Genomic DNA, 10,548 nt, shown 5'->3' with positions numbered 1-10,548 from the left:
TCCAGAACCTCAATCACAGTCCTATTCTTATGACCGTTACTTTAAATAAGCCAATGGTGTAGATTTTGACGTTGGTGTCTGTCTCAACTGTCTCGCACTTGCTGTGCAAGTGTAGCTACACACGTGACAGCAGGGAGAGACACAGCCAATCACATGGCCATATGTGTTATGGTAGGACCAGAGCCCCTGGGCTTTGGGTAGGACCAACAATAGGACCACCCATGCTAAAACTACACCCTTGAAATAAACATTTGGTGTCCAGAATATTAAATTATTTGAGAAAAATCGGAATTATTTCCATATTACCTTTTTAAAAATGTGTCAGTTTTTATGGGGTTACAGGACTAATGGTGTTACATTTAAAACTTTAAATAAATGTGAAGTTTACATAAAATGATGCTATTAAGCAGTGACACAGGATTATGTAGCAGCAGATGGACAGCTTTATAGGTTGGGGTCATTGCAGTGGTTACCAGTCTGTTCCACTGTACGATCAGTAGAACTACAAAACTTCTACAGAATATATATGATCAGCCTTTTGCAGCAACGTATTCAAGCTCAAGAGATGAAGTGAGGACTCGTTTCTCTGGTTGAGCCTTGCACACTTGCTCAATTTTATGCAAGAAAAAGCTTCTGGTGTAGAATACATACTGAATATACATGTCGCTGTTGGTCAAGGTTGTTAGATTTTAAAAGTGCATTGTAGAAATATTGCAAGGAAACCTCATGTTGTTTTTTTTTATTTCTACATGTAAGTGGGAGAAAAAAAACACTTCCATGTATTTCATGCATACGAATAAAAAAAAAAACATTCAATAAGAAATAAATGTAGAGGATCTAACATGCGATCAGCCTGTCTGTGCCTCAGGAGCATGCGTGCAGCTAGGTCACCTGAGAGGGTATAGCTTCTACAAAAACAAAACATGTTACCAGGCATCCTATCTCAATGCACTACAGAATGATTACACGGTAGAAGTTTCACCCAGCAATTAAAGGTTTCTTTAAAAAAATATTTTTTTCTCCATATTTTTAACACATATATAGTATGTTTTAATGCAAAAAAAAGTCTATAAGAAAACTATTGGATTTTGGATTTCACAAATGACCAGACATCATGTGTTCTACAGTTCTGTGGACGAATAAGACAGCTGAGAGGAGGTGTTTAAAAAAGGGAGATATACTGGCCTGATAATAACTCCCACCTCTGTCTACAATCTCAGGGCAACACTACAAGTAAACCAGGTTTATGGAATGAAAAGTAGGTGAGATTAACCAGAGATTACAGATGGCCTAGTGTGCCTCCTGTTGGCAGCATTAACATGTAAAAGTTAAGTTACTGTAGCAATGCAAGGGGGGCTGTACCACAGTGTTTCAAGTGTGTCAAGTGGGCAACTCATAGGGCACCATGAGTACCTGAAGATGTTACTCCTAAAATTCAAAAAGCCGAGGAGTTGGAGGGTGTGAAACACCGAACATTACACACCGCAGCAGGTCAAATGTTACCATTGTCAATTGCAGTGAGTGCACAGCTTGCCATACTTGACTACTGAAATATACAAACTACACATGTAAATAAAAATGGACACAGTGTGCTACATGAAAGTGTGCTAATACACAGCTCTGAGATACAGGCATGATGCTAACATGCTAACACACTCAAAATGACAATATAAACATGCTTAAATTTAGCAGATCAGTCTGTAATGTTCACCATCACCAGAACCCAATTATCTTTAAACACAAAGTGTCTGGGAGCGTGATTAGCTTTGGGTAGATTAAACCAAATTAAACAATTGTCTATTAAGAACATCCTCGTCACTCAGCCTTAAAATGGTCATAGAGGTATTTCAGCCTAAGCTAAATGTGCTGGATAGGCTTAACATTGCTATCTATATAGAGGTAGGCCCGTATATACAGATGGCTCCACCCACTGTACAAAAGCTTTTAGGTGCTGCCATGTTGAAAAAAGACATTTTGAAACCAGAGTTTCAAAAGCTGGCCCACTCCTGCAATGGCTGCTGTCTGTTTTAGAGTGATGAAGAATTAGCTAACAGGAGGAGCATTTTTAGTTTTTAGTCTGTGTCCCATCAATCAACATGGGGAGGCGGGGTCTAGACCTATACTGCAACCAGCCAACAGGGGGCTGTCAATTTGTTTTGGCTCACTTTTGGGAGGCTGTCACACTGTCCATCTCTGTTTTCAGTTAATAAGAACATAGGCAGGGCTAAAATGAATCAGTCTAGTGATCTAATGATGATCATGATCACACATGTAACCAGACAGCCTGGATATCAGCAACTTCATCTACGTAAAAACACACTGCTACACTGCTTCTTATCCAGTCTCTCACAGTGTGGATAAATGTGTGCATCCACCTCTGTTTTTGGCCTCATTGCTCTTTGCAATTGTGCAGTCCGCTGTCAGCTGCCCTCCAGTGCAGATTGTTAGTGGCACGCACATATGTGCTGTGTCTCAGCGGGTTCCTCGGCCTCCTTGATGTATTAAACATCACGGTCGGCCACAGAGAGGCTGTGCCAACACTCTTTTTAAATTTCTTGCTGCAGTAGATGCTCGCATCGGTCTACCAGTGGATATTATGTAATTGGTTTTCTTCTTAAAGGACAGAACAAGTGCACATGAGGTAAAGCATCAAAGAGGACATATGCAGTGGAAGCAAAGCTCTGTGTACGGCAGTGAAAGTTGCAGCTCAGGGTTATAAAAGGTGAAAGCTACACATTATGGTGTCAGAACCGCTGACCATAGTTCTCTCTAGAAGAAGTTGTTTTTCGTTCTCCCTCTAGGTTCCTGACGAAACACTTCTTCTCACACAGACCGTGACATCCGAGCTGCACAGTCTGGAAGATGAATGGCCGTGGTACTGGTCTCTGGTTCCCCCTGATAGCGTCTTTTGAACACACAGAATCAAAACTTCCCGTTGGCTTGCTGAGGCAGAAAGGGACGAACTGACAATTCAGAACAGCAACATAAAATATGACCTTTTTTTTTGCATAGGAGCTGACCATAAAAACTATTTTCTACAGCATTGCCTGATAAACACCAAAGTGTGCTGAGCTATACAGTACAGCAGATTATCTATCATTTACTCTGTGTGCACTGTGAGGAGGAACATGATGTTCGCTTTTTCACAAACCAGCAGCAGTGACACACAGATGAGGCTGTCAGCTAAAAAACATGTTTGGGAAAAAGCTTTTTTCTTTTTCATACAATCATATATTCTAAGAATGCATAACATGTTTCGCCTGAAGTGTGCAGGTGGTAAAACAAATAAATATGTGTGTCATTCTGCGTAAGCTTCATTAAATATTTAAGTCATGCACGACGATGGCAGACTGATTAATAAAATGTATGAGCGGGACTGCCTGTGGAGTAAACAAATGAGTGCATTAGGAAATACCCTAAGCCGCTGTGCAGCTACACATCTTTCACCTGTAATGCTATTTATACTGAAATAAATACAGTCAGCAAAGAAGGAATGGGAACATGGATGTGCGTATCAGTCGTTAGGGCTTCTAAAAACATGTCAGAAAATTAAAGTAGCAGAATATGTAAGTGATATTTTTAGACCTGTAACTATGTTCATTTGAGAAAAGTTGCTAATGAAGGTTTTTACACATACAGTAGATGTTGCCCAGCTCCCACCAGTCAGCATAAAGGGAACAAAGAGAAGCTAGGAGCCAAGACAAAAAAAATCAACACAACAAAAATAAATGGCTCAGAAAGCTTTCAAGTTCAGAAGACTGTAGTTATTTAAAGAAATAAAAGAAAACCAGTCTGAAAATGGCTTAGTGGGTTTTTGTGTTGCCATAAAAAATAGTAATAAATAAATATTGTTGGTCGCATGCATTTTCGAGTAAGGCTTTACAACCTGGCTTGCACATTCCACTTGGACTGAGGAAGTAATCTGTTTCACTGAAGTGCAAAGGGATAAACTTCTAAAAGTATGTTAATTTTAAACAGGAAACCTTTTTATGAAAATGCTTATTCATGCAGTATCATTATTCTCTGTTAAAAGAGGATGAAAACAAGCCAGGGACAGTGTCTGGAGCAGTCTCACTAAAATCCATCCTTCAAGAGAAGAGGAGGAGAGAGACGGCTCTGAGTCAAGCATTATTTTTTTTTGTGTAAAAACCTCATCTTCCACCAGCGTCTGAAGGTCTGTCTGCCCGGCTCTACTCTTCTGGCTCAGCTCTGTTCCACTGGATGAGTCAGTTTTTAATTGATGTGTTCTCTAAGGCATTGCTCGTACAATCTTTGCCCGTCCTTGTGCTCTTTAGGGAAATCACAAATTGCAGTGCAAATCCATCTCAAAGGGGTCTCTTCAAACCCTTGGAAAAACTTGTCCCCAGAACCTCTCCAAGGTACTTGGGCGGAAAAAAAATATATATCAGCTTTTGACGACTGTCTTTAACTTTGACGTGCATATAAAAACACTCCTTTGTCTCTGTCATCCAGTCTGATGTGTGCACTTTGGGCTTTTGGCTTTCTGTTGGGAAATAGGATTAGAGTCAGTGAGGAGGGGAGGTCCTATCATCACCGCCTCTCCCATTCCTCAAATGTCTAAGTTGAAGGCTTTCATGAGGAGATCCAGGTCACCAATGTTTGCAGCCTGGAAGAGTTCAGGCTGGTCCATCATGGATAAAGCTATCCTCAGAGCAGCCCAGATGTTTCCAGACATCACCTGGTGGGACTGCTGGCGACTTCGGCTTTTCCTCTGAAGGCTTAATGCAGTCAGGAAGTTACTGGCTGCCTCTCTGGAGAAGAAACAATAAAGGAAGGCAGTTAATTTAAGTAAAGAATAAACAGGGATGTTTTATAGAGGTTTTGTTAGGTAGCCTGCTCAACCTGATGTTGGCTTAATAGAAACCAACATTGTCCTTTTTTATCTCAGAAAAATAAAAACTTAATGCAACAATAATTATTATCCAGCTTCAATTTCTATCCGAACCTTGTCTAATCTGGTCTAACTAAAATTAAACTAAAATTTAAATTAGGCTGTTTTATGAATACCTTTAATTTCTACATGTTTTTTTTTTAAAAAGGATTTATTTACGTTTTCTTGATCTAAATCAACTTTTTCGACACATTTATCTGCATTAAAGAATCTTTACATCTCCTCATTTTAAACCCACACTGTAAACTGGACAGAAATTATTCTCTGACCCAGTTAACAATAAGTTAGAATAAACAATAACAATGAAGCATGTGCTTATCTTTAATAACTAATTATACGTTATTGTGTTGTCTTCTACAGAGCAGCTACACCCACAGGTGTCACCTACTTAAAGCTCTGTAACATTGGACGGAGTTGCTGGGATTCGAACCAACAACCACCAGCCCACCAGCCCACCAGTCTCCTCCACACCCTGAATCACTGCAGCACCACCTGCAGAATGTTTTTATGTGACGTCATCGGTTAGCGTACCTGCTAGCTGTCCATTTCGTGCCTGAAGAAAGTTCCACCTGTTCTCCTCCACCCTCACCACACTAACCAAAGCAGGATGTTTTCATTCGCTGTCTAAACTCTTCAGTGAGGATAAACTACTCCCCCCGATGAGGTGCTGCTTCACTTTACTGAGCTAAGTATTTGTTTTTGTTTTTGCTAGTGATAACTTTGTTTGTAGCATTTCTGTGCTTGGTTGTTATTAGCTTGTTTGCTATTACCTATATATACCTATACCTATATACTGGTGTTTGTTTTCTGCAGTTTTCTGCTCATTTACTGCAGCAAACAGGGCCTTATTTTTGTGGTTTCCCATCGTGGGTAGTTTTGTTTTGTGTGTCAGGTGCATTATAATTATGTCATTTATATATAAATAAAGTTGTATGTTCTGTGGGTGTCATGGCGGCCATGATGCACTGCTTTTCCTAACATGGTCACTTTAGAACATCCTGATTCAACTCTCACTTCATTTGTTGACCTGTTTGACCCTTTTCTTCTTGTGGGCCTGCTCTCATTAATTCCACCCCACTGCTGTTAAAAGAACAGCACCCACCTCTCCTCTGGCGCCAGGTCACCCACCTGTGTGCCCCAAGGTTAATACAGCTGATGCCCAGGTTGTAGCGGGACCTGATAAATCCTGGCTGCAGCTCCAGGGCCCTTGTGTAAGCCTCCACCGCCTCCTCACTTCGGTCTCCATTAGCCAGCGTGGCTCCCAGTCTGTTCCACAACAAGTAATCCTGCATGGAGGATTTTTAACAATTAGTTTTAATAATGTGGGCTGTCTGTGTGTATTTAATTAGCATAGATCTTAATGAGTCATTTCCTCTCATTCAGTCTCATTAAAAACTCAGCGAGTTATTTTTCAAGTTCTGAATGTGTTCCACCTTTGAAAGACTAACACAGTCTTTGACAGAGAAGTTTAAGCCTCAGCCTTGTATCTGCAGTGGCAGCATAACAATGCATCGTTAGATCGGGAAGCTGTTATTTTCTGTGTTTTTTCAAAGTGTTGTGGTGCCCTGCACGTCCTATGTGATGAGTTACATCACACAGGATGTCCTTGCTGTTGTTTCCCACCTGCAGGTAGACTGGCACACACAGAGGTCATGGTCTGCTACAGCACAGGGGTCCTTCATCTCTGGCTAAGCCCAGCAGCGGGATATAATTATCTCCCTTTGTGTTCAGAGCTATTTTTTCAGCAGGGGAATGGATATTACCAAGTCAAATGTGGGGGGCTGGATTTAACAGTGAGTAATATTCATGCCGGCCTGGGACGGTGCTGGGAGGACGGAGGCTGATTTGCATGAAGGAGATGGGGGGAAAAGCTTGTGCGTAATGTATTTGTGCACTTAGTACATCTTGCATACATGTATAACATGCAGTGAAGAGTTCACGAGGGCAGATTGTGCAGCTTGACGTCCTGCATATGGCTGTGACAGTCTGGTGTGCCTCACTGCATCTTTTTTGCATGAGTTCTCCCCTGATAGTTGTGGCTCCTCTCAGGAGATGTACATGCTTCAGGGCTTTATGTCTGCTGAATATGTTTGCAGAAGAACATGCGGTTTGTATGGCATGTCAGTAGTCTTAGTAGCTCTTACTCATGCATTGTGAAAAAATAATGGACTTAGGTACTGCTTTATGAATCTTTTTTACAGTTTTCTTTTAGCATTAGTATTACAACATGAACACCCACCAGCTTGCAAACAACTATAATCAGTGGCTTCCTACAAGGTAAAAACAAATAGTATCAATCATGTAAAACGTTTCATCTGTGGGTATCTGAATGAGCCTCTGATCAGCCATAAATAGTGTTTCATAAAAAGGCACAGAGTTTACATCGTTGGCATAATACAGTGCCAGCTGGAGTCAGCCAGCTGTCAGACATGTTGACTCTACAAACTGCATCCCATGTGTTCACCAGTCACAGCTTACAGTCAGCATGTCAGGCTGGTTCTGAGATCTCTGGCTCAGAGTTTTGGACCACTGCCAACCTAAAACATGACTAGTAGGAGTCTCAGATACAGTATTTAAAGTCTGATGTATAGTTTATAGTGTAGGCCAGTGCAAAAATTTGTGAATAAGTTCATCCATATATTGTTTTTTTTTTGCGCCAGATCCGTAACATTTTGTATAGAACAGGCCTATACCTCATTCTTTTATTAAACAAACCAAATAGCCTCATGTTATTTATCTTATTTGCGCAGTGGCATATCATTTCTGTCTCTACATGGTCATACAGTTACAATTCACCACTGCTGTCTGCACACAGGCCCAATGCCCATACACACACACACGTGCACATACAAACACACGCAGACACCAGCGGATAGAGAGCATGTGTTGTTTTGCTCACTGTTGCTCATTGCACGCTAGTTGGATTGACTGAACTCCATAGATTACGCTAAGCTAAACTAACATTTATGCCCCCCGCGCCCCCCTCCAGAGCTGTAAACCTACTGGTTTGTCATGTACCTTTGTTGCAATGAAACGACTAGTGGCTTTGTTTATATCAAGGTTGTTTGATCCATATATGATAACAAAAAGTGTGTTTTGTCATTTTGATTGAACTTCCGCATTTGCTTGTTATAATTTCTACTCAGACCACCTGTTAGTTCAAATACGTGAAACCCTGAATCAGTCAACATTACTTCTGCCTACAGCTTCCCTACCTCTTGACACACCTCCACTGTAATCTGCATGTTTCTGTGTGCCCCTGTTTGTGCGTGTTAGTTCTACCTCAGGCCGCACTGACAGGGCCGTATTGAAGGCCTCCACAGCTTTGTTGAACTCTCCGCTGAGGTTGTAGAGCACTCCGAGGCCTGTCTGCAAATCTGGGTCGATGCTGTCAGAGTTGTGCTGAACTGCTTCCAGGAACAGCTCTTTAACCTCCGGTAGCAGGGAGCTGTGGACACACATGCACAGATAAGGATTAGCGCGACTTAAGGCTGCTGAGTGAGCACTCTTAAGATTGCAGAGCTGTGATTTGCTCTGTACTACATGCCAACTTTTATTCATAGTGTAGGGTGTAGAGAAGCTCAGAGGAAGCCAGAAACCTTGGATTTTTCTTTATCATCTTCTGTGAAATTGTTCAATGTTCCAGTGTGTGTACAAATAATTGATAACACCCTTGAAGGTTTATAGATGACGGGAGATTTTCATTGTATTTGTCTTCTTTGTCATGTTTGCCCCTCATGCTGTGCCCCTAAATGCCCTCATTGGTGCCAGTCCACAGAAGCGCTGTGCAAAAGTACAAAGTTAAACAAACACCTATCAGACAGCTACTTCTGCCTCAATGGTCAATTAGTCCTTAGCTTTTGGGGCAAGATAAGAGTTGCCCTTTATGTTACATCTTAGTTTCCACTAAGTCAAGCATAACAAAAGGAAGTTAAGGCAAAGTTAGAGGAGAGAGAAGACAGTGGGAGTAATGCAGAGAGAGAGCACAATAAAGCTTCAGACAGAGGAATGGAGTGTTCACCAACAATGAAATTGTATGAGGCAAGACTACAGTAATTGCGTTGTACCTGTAGCTCTTTGGACTTACTAGACGATTAATGATTTGATAAAGTGCTTCTTTACCTTGGGAGGAGAATTAGGCCTTTTGAATCTGATATACTAAACAAGCTCATTCAATGGGCTTAAAATAACACAGACGGCCTCCCTCTTACAACAAAATGAGTGGTGTGACAAGATGGATACATGTGTACTCCATGTCTCGCCAGTGAAGTTACACTAATACAAGCTGTGGATGACAGGCCTTGAAATACATTTTAGACTTCCTCACAGAGCCATAGCAGTTTAAGTGAAACAAATGGGACTGAAGCTGCTAGAAAAGATAGATGTCAGCAACTTGTCAGCTCTGAGCTAATACAAAAAACCCTGCATTTTGTTGTTTTTTATGTCAGTTTAAACATCTTGATGGTGTCACTGCTGCAGATGCTTTTGTCTTTGATACATTTGAGATCATCATCACCCTCTGTTTCAGTTTTTAGAATTGTTGTAAGATAAAGCTACTATGCCCATGATAGACATGATGACATGGATAAAAGCCTTGCCATTGTATGTGTAATTATAGTTTGCATTATAAATATTGTGCCTGTCAGGCTACAAAACTGCCAGGTTTGGATTCTACATCAGCTTTAAATAGCTACAAACATATGCAACCTCTAGATAAATGGCTGGTAAATGAAGTCTTTGTAATCTACAAACTTGTATTTACTAGATTAGTCTTTTTACTTCCCACTTCATTACCAAGGACGGCTTTGCGATAACACACTATCTGTCCGTAATTGTTTTTTAACAAAGCGTCTGTTTTGCTCAGGTCTACAGCAGGATACTTTACCTTTCGTGTCTGCCCATGTTGAGAGCATGAGACATCCTGCGTTGGGAGTTTGGAGATCCCATCAAATGGGTCTTGCCCTTCAGCAGCTGCTTGTACTTGGGATTGTGTCTCAGCCAGCGGAGCAGTGCCTCGCAGGCATCATTGCGCATACCAGTGTTTGTCAGGCTCACTGCCAGAGCCATGAGGGCTGGAAGGTTGTTGGGGTGGAGCTCCAAACACCTGGATGGAGACAAGATCCAGGCACGGAAGAGGAGAGATTGTGTAAGGAGCATTTACTTCAAAGAGAAATCTAGATTTGACAGGCATTAATTGGGACAGGCCAAAGCAATTAGTTTTGCATTTAGGCAAAAACCCCCAGTGGTGATTGTTCCAGAGATTGAAAATGTGTGCAATGAAGTTACATCACCGGTTATGTCATGTTGATGGATCACACTCGCCTTTGTTATTGAAAAGGGGAGAAGAACAGAACAGTGTTGGATGAACAACTCGGATTAGTTAAGAGACTAAAGGAGAGGCCAAAACAAGATTTATCTTTCATCAAGATAATTTTAAAGCCAGATTTGCCACAGATGATGCACCAACTTCTTTAAGGCCGTCATAATCTCAGACAAACCAAATTATTTTAGTCTCCCAAAAGATTACGTAAACTATGGCTCGGGTCACGCAAACTTTCTGTATAAGATGTTCTTCCAAAATGTTGTCTAGTAAGCTAAAAAACAAAAAGCCAAGCAATCAATATTTTTATTATTTA

General features: G+C 41.1%; 1 protein-coding gene across 3 annotated transcripts in view; it reads right to left on the bottom strand.

The window, feature by feature from the left end:
- Nucleotides 1-1,779: 1,779 nt before the first annotated feature.
- Nucleotides 1,780-10,548, bottom strand: part of pex5la (peroxisomal biogenesis factor 5-like a) — a 75,640-nt gene continuing 66,871 nt past the window's right edge. For all 3 annotated transcript variants that reach the window (XM_028404515.1, XM_028404516.1, XM_028404517.1), the window contains 4 exons: nt 9,798-10,016; nt 8,195-8,360; nt 6,041-6,198; nt 1,780-4,772 (listed from right to left, as the gene is read on the bottom strand). In XM_028404515.1, the coding sequence (XP_028260316.1) occupies nt 4,571-4,772; nt 6,041-6,198; nt 8,195-8,360; nt 9,798-10,016 (745 nt within the window). In that variant the 3' untranslated portion in view covers nt 1,780-4,570. The remainder of the gene's footprint in view (nt 4,773-6,040; nt 6,199-8,194; nt 8,361-9,797; nt 10,017-10,548) is intronic.

Source organism: Parambassis ranga, chromosome 4 (assembly GCF_900634625.1).
Source record: "Parambassis ranga chromosome 4, fParRan2.1, whole genome shotgun sequence".
In the NCBI taxonomy this organism is placed as follows: domain Eukaryota; kingdom Metazoa; phylum Chordata; class Actinopteri; family Ambassidae; genus Parambassis; species Parambassis ranga.
Note: the sequence above shows the minus strand (reverse complement) of the source record. Positions and strands in the feature narration are given on the sequence as shown.